We start from the raw sequence: 27,038 nt of genomic DNA, 5'->3' as shown, positions 1-27,038 counted from the left end.
GTAGTATTAGAGATTCCATTCTTCTTTCGTTGCATTTTATCTCTGGAAAGTTTTTAGTTCAAGTCCAACATATAATAGGACACATTATTTTTATTTTATTAATTGTTAATGTAGACCTTTCTTTAGGCAAAACGACACTATAGGTACCAGGGTTTGAATCCTGGCTGTGGAATATCAGACATTGGTTGAACTTGAGCAAGTTGCTGAAGCTCCCTGAGGCCAGCTTTCCTAGAGATACCATAGTTACTTTATATGTGAGGGAAAGAGCTTTACAAAGACCCTAGTACAGAGCACCTGCTTAATAAATAGCCATGATATTATTATTTAATAGGCTTATCCCAGGTGTTGGCTGTGCAAAGATTTTAAGACGGAGGCCTTGTTCTCCAGGAGTTTATACACAATGAGAAAAGAGGCAACACCAATGGCACTCTTGTGGCTGCCCCCAAGTGATGAGGTACAGAAGCTTCTCTTCTGATTGGAAGAAAGACCCACAATTACCATGGTATCAAAACAACGGAAGTGGAAAGGAGAAATTGTCGAAGAGCAAATTTTGATATGCGGAAGGAAAGGAAGATGTTAAGCAAACCAAAATATCACAAGCCCATTTTTCTACCATTATTGGTTAATAGGTCATCACCAATTTCTTGATTAAAAAAAAAAAAAGAATCCTGGGGAAATATCACTCTAGTTGCAGTGCGGAGAATGGATTTCTACTCAGTTTGAACATTAGTTTAAAAAATAATACCTCAAATCTATACGTGATGTTTAAACTACGTAGATCTCATTACTGGATATGGCTTTGTTATTCTTGCTCTCATCACTCCCCCATCTTCCTAAACAAAATAACTCCCTCAACTTGTCACATGCAGATACAATCCCACACATTGAAATTCCTAATGTTCAATGAACACAGCCGAGAGTAGGGCCCCTTACAAAGTTGTTGGTGAAGCCTCTTTCTATCTCACTGATGCTATAGTTGACTTATCTGCAGAAGTTTCTAGAATGTTCTGCACACTGTGATTTCAGTTGAGAGTAGGATGAAATAGGTACAGCAGAATAATTAAAGCTCTTTCTCCTGGAATTCTACTAATCCATCCAGCATCTTTGCGCATCCCTCTATTCAACAAACTTTTTTAAATGAAGCACAAATCTTTAAAATGTACAATCTTTTGGAGTAAACAAAAATTGAAAATACGTACAAATTAGATGAAAATGACTGTTCTATTAAAACAGCGTGTATTCTCTTCATCCTGTCCATGAATATGTATTGAGCATATAGAAATAATAATGCTGCACAAAGTGTACATGGTCTCTCCTCAGAGATCTTATCATCTACGTGGTAGGCAGAAATTAGTCAAATGATCATTGTTACTGAGCAAGAAAATAAAAAGAGCCTCACGCTGAGTCAAATTGCTTACCATGTGCTTACAGAATGTCCTAAGATCAAAGTCTTAGCCTAGAGCGCAGGGCACTCTGGGGGAGACTGGTCAGTGGTGAGTCAGACTATGAAGGCTCCTATGGGCCCCGTTACCAACTTTGCTCCTTATCACAGGGGCATCTGAACACGGTGTTAACCAGGAGATATGACCAGAGGCGTTTTATGGAAAATCGCTCTGCTTCCACATTCTAAGTGGAAAATAGATTTTTTTTTTGCACTATTTAAATGTTGATTTGCAATCACAGCTTTCTTATCGCACATTTATAATGGTGAAGTCGTTCATCTCCAGACTGCTTTGGAACTTAACAGCTGTGCTATTTGCCTCAGCCTCTTCTCATACCGGTTTTTTTCTGGAAAACTTTTCACATGTGTTCTGTGCCATCAAACAACATAGTTAAGATTAAACCACACATATATACATACACTATGATGGGGAAGATATACCAGGCGATTGCGAGTAAGGGAAAGCAGGGATTAGTATATTAATTGCCCAAAATGTGCAATTCAAAGCAGAAAGAACTAAACTTGAGTAGGTATAGACTTCATCTCACTAAATAGAAGGTAGATTTCTTAAGTGGGAGAGCTCCATGTTCTCCTTAACTACATCCACAGACTGTGTAGTGTTGTGAAGATCATGGGATTTATTACCCAAAGCAGGGCACTAATGAGAGTAAAGGGACACCCTATAATAGTTAAGCTAGGGCGATGGGCACGAATGGGGACTGTCACAAGGAAATGAGTCACAGGATCCTTGGAACCTATAAATGCAGTACTTTGCTCCTGCAAATGCTTGGCGACTCCTGGATGGATATTTATGACCAGAATTGTATTCAATGCGGGCTTCTTCTTATGCGCATCAATCATCAACTGCTGCAGAACTCCCTGTCCAAATGTAGTAGCTTAAAACAAGAGCAATTTGCTGTTTCTCATGATTCTGTGAGTCGGCCGGTCTCACCTAGGCTCGGTTAGTTATGCGACTGTCAAAGCTCAACATGTACAGGACAAATGAATGTAAACAGTCAAGGAAGAATTCGTGTGAGGCTATTGCAAGAGGGGAGCGAGGCCAGAATTCGGTGTTGAACTCACTTCTGCTGAAGCGAAGGCTGGAGAACTGTCATGAGCCTGGGTGCCGAGGACCGGCCACTTGTGTTTGCTGATGAGCCCCACCCACAACAAAATCTTTCTCCCATCCGCATGACTTCACAACTTGGAACAGTTGCCACCAAAGTCTGGACCCTAACCTCAAGGCCATAGGGCCTCTGTTTTCCCTGATGGTCACATTTTTTCTTCTTCCTCTTCTTCTTCTTCTTTTTTTTTTTTTTTTAAGATTTATTTATTTATTTGAGAGAGAGAGAGAGAGAGAGAGAGATTGAGAGCACACCAGGGGCAGGGGCAGAGGGAGAGGGAAAGAGAATCTCAAACAGACTCCCTGCTGAGCACAGAGTCCGACATGGGACATGGGGCTTGACCCCGTGACCCTGAGATCATGGCCTGAGCTGAAACCAAGAGTTGGCCGCTCAACTGATTGAGCCACTCAGGTGCCCCTGATGATTACATTTCAGAGGCTCCCAGCTCCTTGAGGGTTGTGAAGTTGGCAAGAGGCCTTTAAAGAAATTCATAACTCCTAGAGGCAGAGAAATCAACGACATGTGTGAGTTCTCCAAAGTAAGGAGAGAGAGGTTAGGGACCTAGAGTCAGGCAGAGGGATATTTCAGGGCGGTCTTGGCCAACACGCATTCGGCTGCGGAGTGGGGCGGTGGCTGAAATTCTGGTGGAGACAGCCCTGCCTCTCTCCTCATGGACTCTTCCACCCTTTTGGAGGCTCGTCCAGGTGGCTCCCCTGCAGCCTCAGGACAGAGCGGAAGCCTCAGGGTGTCTTGAGCTTGAGGCTCAAAGTCACATAAAGCACCACTGCCCATCCCTAATATGCACACACACACATGCACAAACACACACCCACAAACATACACTCACAAAGGCCCTCACTTGCACATATATACATATACTCCCATAGACACACACACACACACACACTTTCTACTGATCAAGGCCATTCACAGGGATAACCCAATTTCAGAGGGAAAAATAGACTCCACTTCCCAATTGAAAGAACAGAAAAAAGTCCGCTTCTGTTTTTTAATTTGCCATACATAACCTGTCTTCCATCCACGATTATTTGCATTCCCCCCCAACACGCACAAAGAAGCAAGCAAACACTGGTGCTCTTAGGATCCACAGAAGTCTTATCCCGCCCATGGCATCATGGTTGTAGCTCAGGGTCACATCATTTTTTTTTTTTTAAAGAGGATGTTTTTCTTTCTTTTTTTTTTAATTTTTATTTATTTATTTATGATAGTCACAGAGAGAGAGAGAGAGGCAGAGACACAGGCAGAGGGAGAAGCAGGCTCCATGCACCGGGAGCCTGGTGTGGGATTCGATCCCGGGTCTCCAGGATCGCACCCTGGGCCAAAGGCAGGAGCTAAACCGCTGCGCCACCCAGGGATCCCTGGGGTCACATCATTTAAACTAAGTCCAAAAGTGGACAGCATCCCTCTTCTTGATTCAAGCCCCTGTGAACAGAAGACACCCGCCCTTGGTGCCGAGATGGGTGGGGACAGGAGAGGCGCAAATCCCCTGGGCCCAACCGGCCACTTCGCTAGCTCCCAAGTTCACCTCTTCCACGGATCTACACTCGGCAGTTTTGCTGAGAGTTTAGCAACTATACAACAAAAGTTGCCATCCTTCCAACCTTGAGTAACCCTTCCATCATTCCCTCTAAGCCCTCATCGATGCTTTGCTCACCCATCCTCCAGCTCTTTGACCACCCCATTTTCCTGTCACCACCTGACCCCCAGACCCCAGCCAGTGCCACGCATTTGGGATTTTACTCTGGCAGCCCTGCTTCTAAGGATGAATCTCTTTATCTATTCTCTCTCCTCAAGGCTCATGACTAAAGACAAAAACAATTTATATTTTCCGACTATCCTGTGACTTGTCCAGATCAGTGTCACCTGGGCATTGTCCTGCAGCCAGAGTGGCTGGGATGGCCTGTTTTCATACTTAAACGGGTTACACTGGGACTTGACACGTGGCACTTCAGAGAGGTCCTCTTTGCTCCTGTGCAGTGGCTGAAGCCACAGGGCTCTACCTTCAACAGAGCTACGACATCACATTAATTTTTCTTTAATTTCTGTTGGTCAAAGCAATGACAGGAAGGACTAGAGACAAGAGAAGGAAACATAAACTCCACCTCTGGGTGGGAGGAAAAACTACAGACATTTTGTCTGTTTTTAATCTGTTAACCATACCAAAGAGTCTCTTGACTTCTTCTGCAAAAAAAGTGGGAGAATAGATGGATTAGAAAAGTAAAATATCTTCCTCCCATAAAATATTTCATGGGACGAAATGTCACATTACAAAGGATGACATTAACATCTCAAATTTTACAGAATAACTTCCAGGATTGCATGATTATCATATATATCTATATTTATATTTGTATATTTTGTTCTCAATGTGTCAAGTAAGTATTATTCAAGAAAGAAGGGAAATCAAGTTGCCAGCAGGTATAATAAGCTTAGTGAATCTGTTTTCGGTAAATGGATGTTTACAACCCTTCGCTAATGGATTCCAAATAATAAGTTATTATATTTATGGAGAAATTCTGACACTAAGTCTTGTTTGTCAAAACAATGTCTCAGGCTTTTTAAACTTTTTTCCAAGTTTAATAACTAGGGGTGGGTAAAAGAAGTAGGTGGGGGGAATCTAGACATCTTTTTTTCAGGTTTACTGAGATATGATTGACATACAACACTGTATTAATTTGAAGTGCATGACATAATGATTTGGTCTATGTATATATTAGGAAATGATGACAATAACTTTAATTAACATCCACCACCTCATATGGTTACAATTTTTTTTTCTTGTAACGAGAACTTTCAAGTGCTATTCTCTTAACAACTTTCCAATATAAAATACAATATTATCAACTATAGTCACCACACTGTGTATCCCGTACCTAGAACTTGTCTTATAATGATGCTTGTACCATTTGAACCTTTCACCCGTTTTAACGCCAATCTATTTTCTGTATCTGTGAGTTAGGATTTTTTTAAGACTCCACAGATAAGAGATCATATAGTATTTGTGCCTCCCTGTATGACTTATTTCACTTAGCATAATACCCTCTAGGTCTATCCATGTTGTTGCAAATGGCAGGGTTTCCTTCTTTTTTATGACCGAATTTTATCTATATAACCTTTTTCTTTATCCATTCATCTATCAGTGGACATTTGTTGGCTATTTCCATATCTTGGCTATGATAAACAGTCCTGCAGTGGATATGGTACAAATAACTCCTCAAGACAGTGATTTCTATGGGATATATATATCCCAGATGAGGCCTTAGTGGATCATATGATAATTCTGCTTTTGATTTTTTTGAGGACCCTCCATACTATTTCCCACAATGTCTCCACCAGCTTGTGTTCCCACCGACAGTGCATGAGGGATCTTCTTTCTCCACATCCTTACTGACACTGTTATTTCTTATCTTCTGATAATAGTGAGAGGTGACATCTCACTGGGGTTTTAATCTGCATTTCCCTGATGATGATTGGTGTTGAAAATCCTTTCATGTGTCTGTTGAACATCTGGATGTCTTCTTTGGAAAATAAAAAAAATCTACTCTGCCCAAAAGTCCTTCTGCCTATTTAATCAGTTGGGGGATTTCTTTTTTTTTTTGAGTGTTTTAAAATATATTTTGGATATCAACCCTTATTAGATATATGATTTGCAAATATTTCACCCTTTCCATAAATGCCTTTTCATTTTGTTGATGGTGTCTGTATTTTTTTTAAAAAGCAAATACAAAAAATTTAGAAATTAATCAAGTCTGAGATCAGATACATATTTTATAGTAAATGCTTTATTTTTTTATTTTTTATTTTTTTAAAATGCTTTATTTTAAATATGCATACAATGTTTCGTCTTTGGGACACCTGGGTGACTCAGTCAGTGAAGTGCCTTTCAGCTTAGGTCATGATCTCAAGGTCCTGGGGTCAAGTCCCACATTAGGCTCTGTGCTCACCAGGGAATCTGCTTCTCCCCCTCCCTCTGCACCGGCTCATGCTCTCTCTCACTCACTGTCTCTCAAGTAAATAAAATATATATATATTAAAAAAAAACTAAAATATAAAGTTTCATCATTTGAAATATTTAAAGAAAACCAGAAAACTCTTTTTCCCTTTTTATTTCTTCATTGTCTTTGACTTAATGATCAAATGATTGTGCTGGGTGAAGAATTTTGCTTATAGTTACCCTGATCCCAATAAAAAGTAAGTCTAGAAGTAATGTATATATTACAACTTCTTTAGCAAAAATCTAAATGAAACCAGAGTACCCCCACTTCCTAAATAGTGAAGAATTTATCTGATAAGGTATTGAATACTGACTATACACCCTTCTTCCCAGGTGGCATTAGTGTACTCTTTTTCTAAGGTATGAATAACGCTTAATGGAAAAAAATGACTTCTTTCTGTCCTAAAAATTCTGGAAGACCTTGAATGTCTATTTTCATTATTTTATGTCTATATTTTATTATTTAGTCATATATTTGAGGTAGTGCATTTAGCCAACAAAGTAGAAATAAATTGAAATATCAAATGCTCTCTAGAAGAACTATTTTCTCCTTTTTGATGTTATTTGTTTGAGTGTCCTAATAGATTTCAAGATTCTATGGTGATTTCTCACCTTTATATGACTATTTCATCCCAAAGCCATTGAACCTAATCAATGGAAAATAACAAATAGAAGCCTTAGAGGTCCTGTTTTAAATTTACTGTCATGGCTTTCAAAAGTTCAAATGCATAAATCCATCTATAAAGGAGAAAGAGCTACCCCTATGTAGGTAAATGAGCCAAAACATAAAACTGTTTTCTCAGAGGTAATTACTAAGAGTGTGTGTGTATGTGTGTGACTATTTTTATTGTGTAGATTGATCAGCCAGAAATGAATGTGCCCGGTCTAACATATCCCATCAAACCATACAGCCCCTGATTCCATCAATTACTTTATAAATATTGGAAGAACATAAAATATGAATGGTGAGCGCCATGTCTACCACTGAACTTATAATCAGGGAACCGATATTAATGCACTTACCACATTTTACTATAATTATTCCCACAACTGTCTCGTTTGCCTGCAAGGCTATACGTTTAATGAATGTGCAATCCACCTCTTCTCTCTTGTCTTTCTATCTTTACTGCCTAGTGGATGCCAGGCACAGAATATAGATTCAATAGGTATTTATTGAATGAGTGAGTGAACCTCTATAAACTCACTGGATTTTAAATCACTTAGTGATTTTTTTTTTTAAGTTAGAGCCCACCTCTACCTATACCAATCCTACTCCACTCCATGAATGAGTGAGTGAACTTCTATAAACTCATTGGATTTTAATCACTTAGTGATTTTTTTTTTTTAAGTCAGAGCCCACCTCTACCTATACCAATCCTACTCCATTATTTTTGAATGAAGACGGGAAAAAATCTATAGATTTAAAGCTATAAAAATCGTTAAGAGGAAAAGTATTATCGTCACTTCAGATGTAAAATTGTTCTGTGATTAAGAACCAGGAAGGGAGACTCTGAGTGCTTAGGACATAATCTACAATATTAGCTTAGAGCAATATTACTTATTAAAAGTATTCCTATTTTTCTCATATATTCATTAGCAGATAAGTTTATTGAGATATTATATAAATATTAATAGAATTCAGTGAGGTCATTTAATCTGCCGAGAAGGGGATATCTATGTCTATCATTTTATGACTTTAAACTGTTGGAATATTGAGAAGACTTCAGAAAGAATGGCTGGATGTTTGCACAGCAGTTTCACTATTCGGCGAGGTACACTTACATTTCTTCTCCTTTCCCAGTAGAAGCTCTGATAAAGTGAATAAAATAACTGCATTTACTAATTAACCCCGGAAGGGGCTACATGAAGCCTGAGGTTTTGGGTTCTCTTTGGTACCATTAGGCCCTATTTTTCCCTTCCCAGATCAACTGAAAACCCAGAACATCAGAGGTCCAATCAACATAGCAAGTAAAAATGCCTGGTGTAGTAGAAATAAGCTCTCTAGTCAGAAGTACTGAATAAAACTGCATAGCCCCCATACAAGTACAAAGAGAATTTTGAAGACAATTTTTTACAATTTTTTAAAGTCACCATGTTTGGGAGCACTTGGATGGCCCAGTCAGTGAGGCGTCTGACTCTTGGTTTCAGCTCAGGTTATGATCTCAGGGTCATGAGATTAAGCCTCACATCAGGCTCCGTGCTGAGTAGGGGAGTCTGCTTCAGATTCTCTCTCTCCCTCTGCCCCTTCCTGCTTCTCCCTCTCTAAAAATAAACAGTTACCAAGTTTTTTGGGGACTCCTACAATAATCAATATGTGTAACAGTCTTACTATGTTTATTTTCATCATGTTATTTTTATCACAGTAAACAATTACATACTCAAGTTTTAAAGCCTCACTTCGGCATAGACTTGCACCAAAGAACAAGGATATGTTATATGTATAACTACAGATATTTCATTTGTATGTATTTGTTAGCATTTTAGATAAAGTTACTTCTTCTCATTATGGAAGACTAGTTGACGGACCATGGCCTCAATTGACATACCAATTCTGACATCACTCAGTGGCCGCCATGATAAGTGTGGTCACCGTCTGTCAGCACACAACATTTTACAGTATTGTTGCTTATATTCCCTGTGCTATACTCTCATCTCTGTGATTTGTTTTATGACTGGAGGTTGGGGCCTCTTAACCCGTCTGGCCATCTTGCCCACCTCTGCATCCCTCTCCTCTGACAACCACCACTTTATTCTCTGTGTTTGTGAGTCTGAAATTTATGTTTTTTCTTGGTTTTGTTTTGATTCCACATATAGTGAAATCACTTGGTATTTGTCTCTCTCCGTCTGACTCATTTCAGTTAGCATAATACACTCTAGCTCCATCCACATTGTTGCAAAGGGCAAGATTTCATTCTTTCTTACGAATGGGTAATATTCCATTGTGTATATAGACCACATCTTTTTTATCCATTCATCATTGATGGACACCTAAACGGCTTCCATATCTTAGTGTTTGTAAATAACATTGTGATAAACATAGGGATGCTCATGTCTTTTTTAATTTGTGTTTTCATTTTCTTTTGTAATACCTAGTAGCGGGGTTACTGGACCATATGATATTTCTACTTTTAACATTTTGAGGAACCTCCATACTCTTTTCCACGGTGGATGCACCAGCTTGCGTTCCCACCAACAGTGCACGAGGCTTCCTTTTTTTTCCCCCATATCCTTACCAACAGTTGTTATTTCTTGTATAAGGTGGCCCAACTTGTATAAGGTGATCCCTCATTGTGGTTTGGATTTGCATTTCCCCAATAATGAATGATGTTGAGCATCTTTCCATGTACTTATTGGCCATTGTACATCTTCTTTGGAAAAATGTCTGTTCTTCGTTCATTTTTAAGATGAATTATCTTTTTATGTTGACTTGTACAGATTATGCATTTTGAATATTAACCCCTTAAGCATGTATCATTTGCAAGTATTTCTACCCATTCAGTAGGTTGCCCTTTTTTGTTGTTGATTATTTTCTTTGCTTAAAAGTACTCAACTTAAAAGTATTCAAGCTTTGGGGATCCCTGGGTGGCGCAGCGGTTTGGTGCCTGCCTTTGGCCCAGGGTGCGATCCTGGAGACCCGGGATCGAATCCCACATCGGGCTCCCGGTGCATGGAGCCTGCTTCTCCCTCTGCCTGTGTCTCTGCCTCTCTCTCTCTCCCTCTGTGTGACTATCATAAATTAAAAAAAAAAAAAAAGTATTCAAGCTTTATTTTTTTGTTCCTCTTGTCTATGAGACAAACTTGTCTATCGTATAATATTTATGCTAAACTTCCAGAAGCATAACCCATAAAGTAGTATATTGATAAAGCAATCATTTATGGAACAACTAGTATACGCTAAGTTTAATGAAAGCTTTTTGTCCACATTATGTCCCTTAGTATACTCCACCATCTTCTGAAGTAAATGATGTCCCCATTTTATAGATAAAGAAATAAGAACAGGGAAGCTAAGAACTTTTGCAAGGTCACATAGGTAGTAAATATAAGAGCCAGAATTTTATAAGTGATTTATAAGTGATTATAAATGATTTATAAGTGATAGTCCTACTAAATCAGAATCTTTAAGCATAATCCAGAAAAATCTGAAAAAATAATAAGTTCTTCAGGTACTTCTAATAAAGTTGAGAGCCAATGACTAAGCGAGAATAGATAAACTCTATTAATGCAAATAATAAATGAAACAAATGAACATACACCCTAGGTTGCAGATCAAGCTTCAGATATTTTTCTGGACTTGAGAAATTGTTTACTATCCAGGGCATCAGGTTTCTTGTCTTCAAGATGAGGACGATTCATGGATCTGAAAAGAAGCAAAACTCTTAAAATAGTAAGGATGCTTTGGAAAAGCTGTAGAAGTACAGTGTCTAACCCTTTGGTCCTTTATAAATTTTTTATTTACAATCCATCCTAAGAATTCTGGGAAAGCTGGCATTTCTCTCCTGATTCATGTCTTTTTAAAACTGCTTTTCTTGTTTAAATAAGTAAAATCTGATCACTCTGATGCAATTGCTCCAAGGTTACAAATAATAGGAGTTCTGGTGAATGCTTTTTTTTTCCTTCCCATTTTCATTAAATTCCCTCATAGTAGATATAAAAACAGTTCCTTAATTGACACTGATTTGCAAATATATTGAATTCAAACATGTCAAAATAAATTAGATTTGTCTCTCAGTAGAAAGAAAGCAATAGAGCCAGATTGAATCTCAGTGAAATTTTATAGCTTCTATTTACAAACACTTTTATATCCTAAACTGCACAGCATTTAAAATAATTAGGAGCTTTATGCGACACATACAACATTTACTTTTATTGTTACTTCTTGAACCCAACAATAAAAGTAGATTTTAAATTGTAGAATAATTGTTTCATCTATATTTATACTGTAAAAATGGGGTCTACCATTTGAGAACTGCAAAGTCTGTTATTTTAGTATAGTCATTATTCAGATGATTCAGATATGTTAAAATGTGTTTAATTGAGACAGATTTATTGTAATCTGTATTTTCAGAAAAAAAAAACTTGAAATGTTAAACAGATATCTATGAATTAATTTATAATCCATAAGAAAATTATGTTGAAAGCATTTTGCATATAAATTACGTAGCAGTTAACTTTTCTGGGTCGCATTTTATCTGCAAAGATTTATTTCTAAACAACATGTTTGGAGTTATTTTGATCAATTTTCTTACTAAAATGCAGCTGTTCATCATACGTTCATGCAGTCTAATGTGATTGAGCAATAAAATGTATAAAGCCATCAAAAGACATAGGGGAAGCTTAAGTACATATTGATAAAAAGCCAGTCCCAAAGAGACTATATACTGTATGATTCCAACCACATGACAGTGTGGAAAAGGCAAAAGGATACAGACAAGAAAAAGATGGGTACTTGCCAGAGTTTCAGGGGGAAGGAGGGATGGATAACTGAAGAAAAGGAGAATTTTAGGTCACCCAGACTATTCTGCATGATAATATAATGGTGGATACATGATATTATAAATCGGTTTAAACCCATAGAACCATACACAGCAAAAATGAGGCCTTGTGTCATCAACTGGCTCATCAATTTTAACGAATGCACCACACTAATACCAGATGTCAATAATAGGGCAACCTGGGGTGGTGCATATATGAGCTTTATATTTTCTGTGCGATTTTTCTGTGAACCTCACAGTGCTCTAAAAACCAAAATGTGCCGTCAAAATAATAATAATAATAATAATAATAATAATAATAATAATACAGCTGTTTTACATGTACAATTTAGGAGAGGCACAACCAATGCAAATAGCAAGATTAATGACTTAATAAAATGTAAATGTGATATCTATCATAATTGAGTTTAGTTTTCTCAGTTGAAATGTTATTTAGGCTTTGTTTAAGAATTACCTTAAGTGATTTTTGGAATTTTAGTCAAAATCTGGGGATTTTGTTTAAAATGGTCAATAGAGGGGATCCCTGGGTGACTCAGTGGTTTAGTGCCTGCCTTCAGCCCAGGGCGTGACCCCGGGGTCCCGGGATGGAGTTTCACATCGGGCTCCCTGCATGGAGCCTGTTTCTCCCTCTGCCTGTCTCTGCCTGTGTGTGTGTGTGTGTGTGTGTGTGTGTGTGTGTGTGTGTCTCATGAATAAATAAAAGTCTTTAAAAAAAAATTTTTTTTAAATAAAATGGTCAAGAGAGGGACACCTGGGTGGCTCAGTGGTTGAGCATCTGCCTTCATCTCCGGTCATGACCCCTGGGTCCTGGGATCAAGGTCCCCATAAGGCTTCCAACAGGAACCCTGCTTCTTCCTCTGCCTATGTCTCTCCCCCTCTCTCTCTCATGAATAAATAAATAAAATCTTTTAAAAAATAAAAAATAAAATGGCCGATAGAGCCCAAAATGTTGGGCGTGTGTCAGTAAACATGGGCCTCAAACCCAGTTTGGATCAAGCTTTGTGAAAGACTCTATGAAGGCCCTTCCTGACAGCATTTTGTAAGTATGAAACCATGAGTCTCCCTGGTTTTCAAGGTCCATATCTGTTAAAGACATAACCATCATCGTTACCATACTCTTAGCAGTCTTCCTGCGGGTGGCGGGGGGGGGGGGATCCAGCTGCTCTCTTGACCGTGAAAGTCCATAGGAAAGCCATGAAGCTCCACTCCTGAGCCCCATCTGATTCAACTGGCTCTTTTTTTGTAAAAAAAAATGCTTTTTCCCATTTATATTGGCAGTAAATCTAGCTTTAAAAAGCAGAATTCCTGAATTTCAGACACTAGACAACTATTTGTTTTGAGTGAGGTGTTAAATTGTAAATTGGAAGAGGGTTAAAGAAATAAATTAATTTAAAGAATTAAATTGGAAGAGGGTTATTGATGTATTGTTTATTATAAAATGAATGAATTGCCAGTATATGAAAGAACAACAAGAAAAAATTTTTTTTTTAAAAATAAGGTTCTGAGGAATCCTTTCTTTGGCCATAATTCTTTGCTTCTGAAATGAATCAGTACATTTGACTGGACTCCATGGAAAGAAGGGGAAATAATGATAAATCACATGACATCAGATTCAGAGTGGGGTAGGACCAGAAAATACCTTACAGGCAGGATTCTAAAAATCATAAAGTGTCAGCCCATAGATCAAGCCAAGTCAGATAATGCTTCAAAAAAATAAATTTCCACTGGTTTCCAAAATATAAAAGTTCAAATAATTCACATAAAAATTTGAACTTCCTTTTTTCCCATTTTAAACTCACATTGTGCTGGCAGCTGGCCTCATTCAATCGAGCACACAGTGCCCACCTGAGTCCTTATCCACCCTTCTTTTTCATTGATGCCCAGCCCATGTCATTCCATTTCCTTACCTTTCTGTCCTCTCCATCAGCTAGATCTACACTTCCTGACTGACACTGACTCTTTTGTTTTGCATTCAAGTAACATGTGACTCCTAAGGAAATAGTAATTTGCCCCAATCATGTAACTGGTACTTGCCGGGGCATAAAACAAAAATAAAAAGGGTACTGCCTTGCAATAAATAGAAAAGAATTGAAATTTTGTAATCTAATGCTCATTATCATAGAGGTTCATTTAGTTCTAGCCAGGAGAAAATTGCATTTTTATAGTATGTTTTGTTTCTGGTAGAAAGGAGTGTGTTGGAACAATTAACACAAAGGTTAATGAGGAGATGTTTTTTTCTAGAAAGTGAAACTGTTTTAAACATTTACTAACAAATAGAATGTAAAGTGCTTTCAGTGGTATGCATTGGATTTAAATTCCTTTTAAAACTGTGCCAGTTACTTTTTTTCAGTATTGATCATTTCCATCTTAATTGTAGAAAAACATGCATAAAGTGAAGTTTTTAAAGTTTGAGATAAATGGTGACATTTTTCTAACGTTAAAGCTGAAGGTACATTGGCTGCAGACCTTCTATTTCTGTACATTATAAGGATCAAGAGACAAATTAATTATGGGAAGCATAAAAATTAGTTCTTGTGAGCAGTAACAAGATAGAGAAGTAAACAATTTAAGCAATGTTTGTTTTCACAAAAAGAAATTCAGTTTATGGAGGTGATCCCAGAATATGGCTAACATGTTTTCCTATATCAGAATTAACTTGTATGGTATATTGATCTGTCATAAGCTAACAATTCATTGCTCCTAACATTCAAGCCATGTATCAGTTCTCTCTTGCACAAAATAATATTTTTACAGACTTAATGACTGAAAGCAACACATATATCATCTTGAAGTTTCTGTAGGTCAGAAATGAGTTGCCTGCATTCTGGGTCATTGTTTCACTCAGGTTTGCATCACGGTGCTGGCCAGGGCTCCTGTCTCATCTGAGGCTTGACTGGAGACGGGTCTGCTCCAAGCTCGTGTGGTTGAGGGTAGAACCCAGTTATGAGTGGGATGTTGGGCTGGGGGCCTCAGTTCCTTGCTGCCTGGTGGTCAGACATCACCATCAGTTTCTTGCCATATGGACAATCCCGGAGGTCCCCTTCATTCAACCTAGCAAGGAGAGGGTTAGAGTCTGCTGGCGAGAAGGAACGTGCAGGAATACAGTCGTATGTAGCAGCATCACTGAGGTGACATCCCGGGTTTCTGTGCTGTATTCTGTTGTTTACAAGGAAGCTGCAGTCTGGCCGCCATGCAAGAGGAGAGCAGTGCACGGGAGTCGGAGTATCAGGATTGGTCAATCACTGAGAAATGCGACAAACAGCAAATTGTCTTAATGTCTCCTCTATAATCTAAGATATTGTACAAAAATGTATCTATTCATCATCAAAGCCATCCGTCAAAACCAACCATAGAGTCATTTTTGTGACCATCTTCCTCTTTGTGATAGACTACTATCTTTTCTGTTCAGGCTTACCTAAGGAGCCTGTATTCCACCAGGCTGACACCATGACAGTGTGTAAATAAATTGGTCATAGGATATAATCGTCATCTCCAGTATCTTACTTTAGAAGTGTCTATCTAGGCAAACCCATCCTTTTCTAATCTAAACATGTTCTTGTCAATTAGTGGGGATGTTTTGGGTGGGAAATGATAACAATCCTAGAAAAAGGAGAAAGAAAAGACAATTTGGTTCAGTAGCTGAAATGGTGAACTTACCTAGCTTCAAATACAGCAGCACTGAGAACTGAGAATATTAATCAATGTATAGAGACCTATTTCCAACCTTTAGTTTTTTTTTTTTTTTTATTTGTGTTGGTATCATGATCAACAAGAATGTTCACATAGGGTAACATCAAGCAATAGTAAAATTCTTGGAAACATATTTTTCTAGTACTTAAAATAAAATTTCTGGCTGAGGCTTTCATTGGTTTTCCATGAGACATGAACAGTGAGCAAAGAAGGGAAAGTACCCTCAGTGGCCAAAGATGGGTACTATGTCTATCCACACATTCTGGGGACTAGAACAGCCTTACTCAAACCATGTAGACTGGGGAGGGAGGAGGTGTGGTTATCCACGGTAACAAAAGAAGGCCGAAATGATGCAGGGAAACAAAATACACGCATGCATGCATACATAACTACTTTATCATTTTCATTAAAATTTGTATGTTTTAGTTCTTATTCTTTAGCCAAAACAATAGGTATTGAACATGCAATGAATATATGGACCACCATTAGGCACTAGAGCATCTGTACAATAGATCACTTTACATTTCAGTAACTTAGCCAAGCATATGGACTATGATGGCAAAGAACATAGCAATTTGGGTATGTTAATAAAGAATTGTATTAGGGCACCTGGGTGGCTCAGTGGTTGAACATCTGCCTTTGGCTCAGGTTGTGATGCTAGAGTCCTGAGACCGAATCCCATGTCAGGGTCCCCGCAGGGAACCTACTTCTCTCTATATGTCTCTGCCTCTCTCTCCGTGTCTCTCATGAATAAATAAATAAAATATCTAAAAAAATAAAGAAATAATAATAAAAAAAAATAAAGAGTTGTATGTAATTAATTATCCAGACTGTATGTTTGTAGTTCAGGATTTGTTATAAAAGGTTTCGGTGAAGGCACAATACAATTGCACTGTGTAATCCAGACTGGAAGAACTGAGGTTGGAGATACAAATGAGGAGCAATATTAGAAGAGTAAATATTAAAATAAAAAGCCATGTGGAGGAAATGATGGTAGAGTTTGTCTTATTAGCTTGAGGAAAGAGGTGGAAGTTTGCAGAAGTTGGATGCGCTAGACAGATTGACTGGACTATTTACTATTTTTTTTTAAATCTGTTGGATCTGGGTAATATAATAACTGTATATTATAAAAGTGAGATTATTGGCCTTAACTTACAATTAAAGTTATGATAGCCTCGTTATAGTAACCAATACTGTAAAATAAGTGAAGATGTTGAGAATGAGACATGTCGTTGAAAATATAACTTGGAAATTAAGTAAATATCATAGGACTGAGGGCATAACAAGGCTACAGGTAAGCAAAACCATTGAATTCAGGAAAAATGAAAGTGTTGCGATGCCATGTGCTCAAGTACTCTTCATACAGCTAGAGCTTCACACTAGAGCAAGAATAAAGACTAAAAGGAGTCATCTGGAAACTATTGGTTAACTACGCTGATGGCAGCAACACAAGAGCAGCATTTCACTTTCAGCAAGTTGAGGAAGCAAAGTGTATCCTAATTCTACTGCTTTCAGTTCAGAAAGTAATTTAGAGAAACAGGTGGGAAGGAGTTTGCCTGATGTGTGGCAGATAACAAAATAGTATCTGAAATTAAATTATATCTCAGATTAAAAATAACACAGGTGACAAGTCATTTGCAACCAGGAGCATTTGCATAATTGTGAGCACAGTTAGTTAGGGCTGGAATCTTCTTGTGGCACTTCCTTAAAAACTTCAGAAAAGGTATTATTCAAGCAAATGCATGCACACCTGAACTAGCATATCCTATTAAGTTCCAAACTCTACCTCATGACGAATGAACTAGAAAAAAATGAATCCTCTTCTTTAAACTTGCAGACCCCCTCCGGTGAGTGAGCTTGCAACCAGAGGGACCATGGTGGGCGTGATTTCTGCAGCGGCCATCAACCAGAGCATTGTGTACTCCATCGTTGCAGGAAATGAAGAGGGTGAGTGGATATTCCACTGGTGTCTTCACCATAAAGTAACACACTTGGATCTGGGATTCCTTTCACATTGAATTTTTATTTCCCTCATTTTTGCCAATAAAAACCTATCCAGCTTGAAAGCAATTGGTACCTTTGTGCTCAGTCTGATTTAAAAATGTGGTTATACTAACAAACAAGATCCCTATCCCATCCGTCCCCGCCCCCCACCTCCAAGGAAATGCTAACTATCCAATTCTGGAAGCTTTCCTCTTGCCCTCATTTAGGGATATTTTAATGACATTTCTTCAAAATCAATGCATCATACTTTCAGCTTGTGGTCATACTTCTTGCCTACAGGGGTCTCTTCCCACCATTCCAGACCATCCATGGCATAAGGCACGTCCTACCTATCCTAACGCTACAGAGATTTTAGGATCATAAATAATTTTGAGTGCCCAAAGGCCACATGAATGATAAAACCCACCATACACTGTACAATATCGTTCCTCAGGTGCTCGACTTAGATACACAATTAACAGGTGTCAGTAAACAAATAAATTGAGTTTTGCCCACCAACTAAGAAGAGGGTGGTTTGCCGGCTTCTGGGAACAAGTTCAAGCTGCATTTCTCACCCATTCTTTTGCTCACCATTATCCACATTGGTGATCCTTTGTTTTTCCCTTTTGATAAATTGGTTGGCCTGGAGCATCACAAGTGGTCAAGAAATAGTCAATATACGTGTAATTAATACATGAATATTCAATATTTGATATTTAGGAAGGGAATGAGTGTAAAATAAATGCTATTAAGCAATTTGCAATGAAATCATAAGGGCCCTTTTTAAGAATTCCAGTGACCAACCATTCCTAGAAATTGTTGCCCTAGCAAGTCCTCATCTTACTTTTCGTACTTTTTTTTTTTTTTTTCTGAGTTTCACAAACTTTTAATGCCTTTCAGTATGTAAAGGACCATCTGAATCTACTGTGGTGGATATAGTATGCGCTGCTTCCCAAACTTAATTGACAGATGCTTTCCAGGAGAATCTCAACATAACCAGAAAATTAAGGTGACGTTCACCTGAGGATACACTGAAGATAATTTGAAGAGTTGGAACATCATTTCCAAAAGCCAGCATCCTGTCACTGTCATGCATTAATTACTCCTGTTATAAGAAGTGTTTTTTGAATCACAATGCTTGGGCCTCTGGGTGGCTCAGTGGTTGAGCGTCTGTCTTCCACTCAGTGCGTGATCCTAGGGTCCTGGGATCGAGTCCCACGTTGGGCTCCCCACAGGGGAGCCTGCTTCTTCCTCTGCCTGTGTCCCTGCCTCTCTCTCTATGTCTCTCATGAATAAATAAATAAATAAAATCTAAAAAAAAAAAATAAATAAATAAATAAATAAATAAATAAAATCTTTTTAAAAAATCACAATGCCTTTTAAAGAGAATTATTTCTTATAGCATGAAGGAAATGACCAAAAAAACTGTATTTTGATTACAGATATGTTTGGAATTAACAACATCACGGGTGTCATCTATGTGAATGCCCCCCTGGACTATGAGACCAGGACCAGCTATGTACTTCGCGTCCAGGCTGATTCCCTAGAAGTGGTCCTCGCCAATCTTCGAGTTCCTTCGAAAAGTAAGTTCTGTCACTTAAGCATTTTGTGAGAAGTTTGTGGAACTTTCTGCTCATGTTCTAATGCAGTACATATGTCTAGAAGTGATCAGTAGAGAACATGGGGAGATCATGAGTCCTCGGAGCTGACTGTGTGTCTATTTTAGCAGCTGATAGAGAACCGTGCGGGGAGCGATTTCATACTCCTGAAATATCAAGGCAATAGCACAGCGTCTTCAAACTTGGTTTATAATATTGTTAGAGCAAACTCTATTCTTAATCCCACCGGAAGGCTCTGGTGACTTCTCTGGAATGGATATTGTGTGGCCTCTTGTACCTAGGGATTTTCTTAGCACAGAGAACAATGCCTCTTAAAAGAGCGACTAGCATTTACTGTAATTTGTATGTGGCATTATTTAATTCGCATCCATTTCTAGGAGGTGAAAATTATTATTCCCATTTTACAAAGACAAGATAAGAAAAGGTTAAGTGATTTTTTTTTTTTTTAATGACACTGTGGGTAAATGAAAACCCAGAGATTTAAGCTGGCATCTTTTGACTCCAAAATCTTTATCCGACATCTGTGTCGTATAGTTTACTGACACACGAGAACAAGAAAAGCCAATTTGTGAAGGGAGCCAGCAGAGATCCTGGGAGATATTACTGATAATGAGATAACTGCAGTTCTTTTCCATCCATTGAGGCAATACTCCTCTGCACTTCAGGCAGTTCATCTTTTTATAATCACACCAACTCTTTTAGAATCTAGAAGACCCGAGAAGACCAAATTTAATTTAACTATTAGTGGAACGGAGCCTCAGAGAGAGCATGAGGCGGGAAACAGGCTGGGACCCAGTTTCCTTCAGCCCCCGGGCCCTTCCTGTACATCCTATGCCAGCACCCTATCCATTGGCATTTTAGAAGGGGAGGAGGGGAAATGAAGAGCTTGTGAGAACCCAGGTGAGGGTGCAGGTGTGTAGCTAGAGCAAAAGAGCCCAGGTGGGGGTGGAAAGGAAAGCAAGGTGGATGGATTATGCAAAAGATGTACCCTAGAAATTTCTCTACCAATGCAGTAATTGATGATCCTAAAAGTAATCACTCCTTTATATTTATTTCACTTACTGATTTATATCACCTACTGACATGGCATAGAAGGCTACACAGTTGCTTAGAAGGCACACCAGGTCATTTGGAAAAAAAAAAAAATCAGATTATACACTGTATGCCTTTGGAATTAAGGGAATTCAGTCATCTTCAATGATTATTCATCACTTGCACAATTAAATCGTTTCAAAACTTAGCAGGCCCGTTTCTTGAGTTCTTAAAATCTTTAAACTGCGGGCAATTATATTTTAACAAACTATAGAGGGAGCTTCACATTGTCGATTGAATTGACTCAACCAGGAGTCAAAAGGTGAGAGTAGTTCTAAATTGTATAATGCAAACTACCGTAGTGCAACTGAGGGAAACGTGGGAGCTATTTCAAAACTGTATTTGTCATCTTTCTTTAAAAGAAAAAAAAAAAAAGTTAGAAAGAAAAATCTGCTCAATATTTACGTCATAGAACTTAGCATTTTTCAGGAAGTAGCTCCAATTTCTAGGAATAAAGACATGGTGCTGACTCCTGGGTGAATATGAGGTAACTAGTTCTCATTATTTGAATGGAAATCTAATCTAAGGCTAATGCAAGGTTAGCTGGTAAACCCATGTATACTTGCGTGTGTCTAAGTGTGCATGGGGCGCTGAGGCCAGCTAGCAGATTTGTGAAGTGGCCTCTCAGACATGCATGGAGTCTAGAAGCTAAACGTTAGTTTGTTCAATCCCTGATGCTTTTACTATTGTTATTCCCATTTCATGACTAATCCCCGCCTCTTGAGTCCGAAATACAAACTCATGTATTTAAAAAATAGTTTCATTTATAAATGACTGTTAATGACCTTTACTCAATCCCTCGTTCATTAGCTACGCAAAAATACAACCATTATGTAAATTAGGTTAATTAATTAGTTGTCTAAATGTTTATCCCTGCTTTAGAATTAGCTACACCATGGTCTTCAGCTCCGCCATATGTCACATGAACAGAGGCAATAAACAAAAGAGGCGATTCATTGAAGAAGTATTTTATTATAATCTCTTTGCCAACAATTTGTTAATGAAATCATTTTCAAAGTGAGTTTTTAAATTATGCTGTAACTGGATTTAACATTTAAAAGCAATTTAATAATTAAAACGGAACAATTTCAGAATTCATTTTTGAAACCAGCGGTCTTTAGAACATTCTACTCTTTTAGTATGGACGTTTCAAATGTACATGAAATTCCAGAGAATAATATAATGAACCTCCAAGTGTCAACGACCCAACTTCACCATTATCAAGTCCTGGGACGGGCTCTCAACCGCTCCTTCCCTTATTATTTTGAAGCACATCAGAAACACGATATTTCATCTGCAAATATCTCAATATGTATTTCTTAAAGATAAGGGCTCAAGACTTCATCACAATATCATTATTACTCCCCACAAGTTAATAAAAATCCTTCAATATCATTGAGTGTCCAGTCAATATTACATTAAAAATTTATTCCCATCAGAATCCTGATAAAGTCTATATATTGCAATTGGTTGAAAAGTATTTCAAGTGTTCTTTTAAAATATAGGCTTCTCTCTCACCACACCTTTTAATTTCCTTTAATGTTTGTTTGTTTGAGAAGCGAGATTTCTGAAGCCTGGGTTTTAATGAACATGCCTCCAAGAGGTCACGTCATATAGTTCTCTATCTCCTTTGTTTTCTGTAAAATGGTAATTAGAGCCCGAGGCTTGGTTAGATTTAGTGTGTGTGTATGTGTGTTTTTTAAACAAATAAATTGTAGGTGATATTTAGTGCTTTCTCAGCAAGGCACACCAGTCCCTATGACTCTCCCTTCCTGCTGGCCGCAACCCCTGGTAGTCATGTCCTAGCTATTGATTCCGTCCTTCCATTTCTTCTGTATCTTTACGCAAATATTTTCATAAAAAAACATTTCCACATCAAATATGTGACTACCCTGAGGTTCTCCTCCTATAGGAAAGACAGGAAAAAACAAAAGTTTGATTCTTCCCTTTTATTTTCTGGTTTTCAAAGTAAAGCATTGATTCACTATCAGACTCCAAATGCGACCACTGAGATCACAACTCATTTTGGTTTTAAGGGCCATTTGTTCTCTGTGGAACTACTCAGTCCCGTGGTAGCTGAGAAGGGAGAGACAATATGTAAACAAAACGGCAGGTTGTTCAACAACAAAGCAATGGGTATGGCTGTGCTCCAACAAAATTCTACTCACTGCAACAATCTGTGGGCCAGAGTTTGACTTTATTCTCTAATTTTTACTTTACACAGTGCACTTGGCACCTCCCCTACTGTTTGTGTATCTCCTACTGTGAGCAATACTTCTGCTTCATCTACTTCCTTTTCCCACACATCCCATTTGAAGAAATACCGTTCTCTTCCTGTTAATATCAATAAGATAATGTCATCTAGTTGTCTACAGTTTGTCCTCTAGTAGACTCCACACAGTAGGCTTACAAGAACAGCATTTCCTATATTTTTGTGCATTAATGACAGTTTATCTGTGTACCTGAACATTGAACATAAATTTGGCAAGATATAAAAGCTTTGGGATTTCTGGGTGGCTCAGTCGGTTAAGTGTCCAACTCTTGGTTTCAGCTCCAGGCCATGATCCCTGGGTCATGGGATGGAGCCCAGAGTCTGGGTCTATGCCCAGTAGGGAACCTGATTCTCCCTCTCCTTCTGCCCCTTCCCCTGACTCGTGCTCTCAATCTCTCTCTCTCTCTCTCTCTCTCTCAAATACATAAATAAAATCTTCCAAAAAAAAAAAAAAAAAAAAAGCCTTGACTCATATTTTCTCTTTACTTATCTTAAATATCCTGCTCTGGTTTTTTTCTTCTCCCATAAAGTATCACTGTCTAGAAGGAAAATGACAAACTCCTTTTCTTTTCCAATGGGTATGGGTTTTATTTCTGAATTTCCACAGAATTTACTCTTTTTTTCTTTAAAGTTCAGTAGTTGTATTGTAATGTGTCTCCATTTTGGCTATTGTGAGTCATTTTCTGCCCATTTACAGAATATATGTGTTCAACTCCTTGTTTCAGAAAAATTTTCCTGAATTCTAAATTTTGTATTTTTTTGTTTTGTTAAGTTGCTTTTCATCATTGGACACTCCTACTACACAAGTAATGAATCATTTCCCATCTATTGTATCCCTTTCTATCTCATTATCTATATCATTCTTTATTGCATTTAGATTTTTAGATGTTTAATTTATGAGTTTTTCTAAATTCCGATATATGTTTTTCTTTCACAGCTTCTCTTTACAAACTAGTTTGTTTCAACATACTAAGATACAGTTTGCATATTTCTTTTTCAAATACCTTTATTTTTTAAGAGCTGTTGTTTTGATCACCGTTTTGTTTTTGTTTACCTTGTGGGCTTTGACCACCTTTTCTATTTTTCATGCTTCAGTGAAATTAGTTTTTCCAAAGTCTTACAAAAAGGAAGGTGGGCTAAGACAGCATTTCTAGCTCTAGAATATGTTTTCAGTTATTTTTACAAAGTAATGAAATATTTTCCTACTTTTAGAAATCTGCTTGCTTTTTTCTGCACTCCCACTTTCATTGGACAACCTCTCTCTCTCTCTTTCTCTCTCTCTCTCTCTCTCTCTCTCTCTCTCCTCTTGTGCCTCTCCTACTCAGGTTATATTCTGCTATAGTTTCTCCTCTCTCTTTAGTGTGGAGTTTTGCCTATTACTTTCAGATTTTCTGAGTCATTTTTCCACTTAATGTTGGCAACTTTGAGACTTGCTGGCTCTCAGGGCAACAGTAATGTTTAGCCTTTCCTCAACGTCCCTAAAAACAGTCGCTGTTTTTATACTTGCTAATAATACAGAGATCTTGTTTCCATCCGTTGTTTTCTCCAGGTGCTCATACTCTGTGATTTGGAGGTTAGCTTGTTGCCACATTTACTTAGAGATATTATCTGTGGGTTTTTGGGTTGATGGCTAGGATATTATCCTAATTACATAAATGTGATAGTGAGGAGATCTAGAAGCAAGAGACTCCCACAAAAATAACTGTACATGTTAACGATTTAGTTCTATAGCCACTGATTAAAGAGAGACTCCTGGGTCAGAGACTAAGGGCCTCCTTACTCACAAGGAAAGTATTAGCAGGTGTATCAGCGTGGCACTCAGCATGCAACAGGGTCCCTGAGCTCCACACCTCACAGCAGGTGTAGGGCCAGGGAAGATGTGCCCTGAGTGGATTGCACCACAGTGGGGGCAGGGGACACAGAGCTCAGAGACTCTGCCACGTTTATAGCAAGCATTGGCCGTCTTCCTAGAAAGTGAGATCAGGGAAATTGCTGGACTGCATGATGCATTTCTGCAAAACATTTTCTCACTTTTCAGAACTGCTGCTGCATAAATAGTTCTGTGTCCCTGGTAAGAGAAAAAGGTCCAAGCAGTGCAATTTTGACACACTCAGCAAGACACTTGGGGGTGCAAGACTCATGGTATACTGCCCCCAATACTTGGCTATTCAAATCCTTGACTATCTGTAGGACGTCCTATCTGTAGGACAATTCAGGAAGATTCGAATATTACATTTCACCTTAATCATCTTCAATTCTCTAAATACACATTTTAACCCAAGGATATTAGAAATAATTGTTGAATCGGTGGAATTGTTTCACAGTTGATGAAATTTAGAGAACAAGAGCTCTGTAACCCTCTCAGGTTTTCATACTGTGTTAGCTCTTACCAAGTTTAGGATTAAGTTTTCATTCATGTGCTTTAGGTTTCTCATATAGGGCTTCTGAATATATTTTGCCTTTCTTAACTGTTTTTATCTTTAAACTCCATTAATCATATTGGGCAATTATACTAAACATATGACCAAAAGAATGAACGAATGATGAATAAAATAATCCAAATTAATGGAAAGCATTTTTAATGAGTAAATTTTCCACAGGATGGAAAAATAAACATGAAGAGAATGGGTCTCCTACCTAGTTCTTGAGCTTACTGCTAAAATAAAAGTAGGTGGAAAAAATGTATCCCAACAAGATAAAAATGTGATGGAATGATAGATTCCTCTCTCTCTCTTTTTTTTTTTTTTTTTTCCCTTCCTTCCTATTCAATAAGCTCTAGACTTAGCATATCACTGACTAGTCCAGGACTTGCAGAGATTTGTTTTCCTTTGAGCGCTAGGCCATTCCACGGCCTTGACATTGATTCTTAACATTTATAATATGCCAGGTATTGTAATAGGATTTTAGGATATAAAGATAATGAGATGAAGCTGCTACTTTCGAGATCCCTTTGTTCAATGCCAGACAGACACGTTCGCAGCTGGTGACAATGAAGCACTCCTCTGTCACGGGGTGTAGTGGCTGCTGGTGACACAGTGACGTGTTCACAGAAGAGCAAGCAGCTGACATCTCAATGATTGGAGAAGTCTTCTCAAATGCATAGACCTGTAAGCCATACCCAGAAGCATGAGCAGAAGAGCTTTGAAAGGACAGTTCCAAATACTACAAGTGAACATATGTTATTTTTTTTTTAATTTTTTTTTTTTTTTTTTTTTTTATGATAGTCACAGAGAGAGAGAGAGAGGCAGAGACACAGGCAGAGGGAGAAGCAGGCTCCAAGCACCGGGAGCCCGACGTGGGATTCCATCCCGGGTCTCCAGGATCGCGCCCTGGGCCAAAGGCAGGCGCCAAACCGCTGCGCCACCCAGGGATCCCCATATGTTATTTTTTTAGCAATAAATTTATTTTTTATTGGTGTTCAATTTGCCAACATACAGAATAACACCCAGTTCTCATCCCGTCAAGTCCCCCCTCAGTGCCCGTCACCCATTCACCCCCACCCCCCGCCCTCCTCCCCTTCCACCACCCCTAGTTCGTTTCCCAGAGTTAGGAGTCTCCCATGTTCTGTCTCCCTTTCTGATGGTTAGAAAGGATGAGAAAACCAGAGTTAAATTGGAAATTGAGAAAAACCACCAAGATATGATAGATCTAAAATAACAAAGAGATGTGTGAGAAATAGGCAGAAGTTGTTAAAGATATTTAAGGTAAAACCTACAGGTCGCAGTTCACCACTCTATGAACTCTGACTCCCAAGGAGAATAAAAAATAAAAATAAAAATAAAAATAAAATAAAAATAAAAATAAAAAATAAAAATAAAAATAAAAATAAAAATAAAAATAAAATAAAAATAAAAATAAAGATCAAGTGAATGGAGGTTTCGAAATGATCTTATCTGAGGTATTCCTTTGGGAGGAAAAGGTTGCCAAGTGGTGTTTGCATTCTGTTCCACCAACATCCATCCCCAGAAAAGAGCGTAAACTGTTCTATCTCAGGTGTCATGTTAGGACCGAGTAGACTGGGGTGGCTGTGTCTCGGGGGTGGGGGGGCACAGAGCATTCATATCCAGGAGCTGCTGGAGGGATCTGGGGTGCTGACAAGCGGTTCCTGGGGCTGGAGCACTGAGGAACCACGGCCACGTCAGGCCCAGCCTGCATCAGAGGGCCAGTGAATACCACCCAAGGTCTAGGTTTGGGACACAGGTGAATGCCAGCCTTTGTGGATGTGCAGTAGGAGCACCTGCATGAGGAAGAAAAGCAAAAATTAAAGCTGGAGAGAGGCCGGCCTTTCTACTAAGGGAATGAGATAAAAG

At 38.4% G+C, this 27,038-nt stretch overlaps 1 protein-coding gene across 2 annotated transcripts in view; it reads left to right on the top strand.

Moving 5' to 3' along the window:
• PCDH15 (protocadherin related 15) overlaps positions 1 to 27,038 on the top strand; it is an 869,139-nt gene that overhangs the window by 725,172 nt on the left and 116,929 nt on the right. For both annotated transcript variants that reach the window (XM_077874888.1, XM_077874887.1), the window contains exons 25-26: positions 17,600 to 17,709; positions 19,188 to 19,328. In XM_077874888.1, coding sequence (XP_077731014.1) covers positions 17,600 to 17,709; positions 19,188 to 19,328 — 251 coding nt within the window. The remainder of the gene's footprint in view (positions 1 to 17,599; positions 17,710 to 19,187; positions 19,329 to 27,038) is intronic.

This window comes from Canis aureus, chromosome 27 (genome assembly GCF_053574225.1).
Source record: "Canis aureus isolate CA01 chromosome 27, VMU_Caureus_v.1.0, whole genome shotgun sequence".
Classification (NCBI taxonomy): Eukaryota; Metazoa; Chordata; class Mammalia; order Carnivora; family Canidae; genus Canis; species Canis aureus.
The sequence above is the reverse complement of the archived record's forward strand: the minus strand, read 5'-3'. Positions and strand labels throughout refer to the sequence as shown.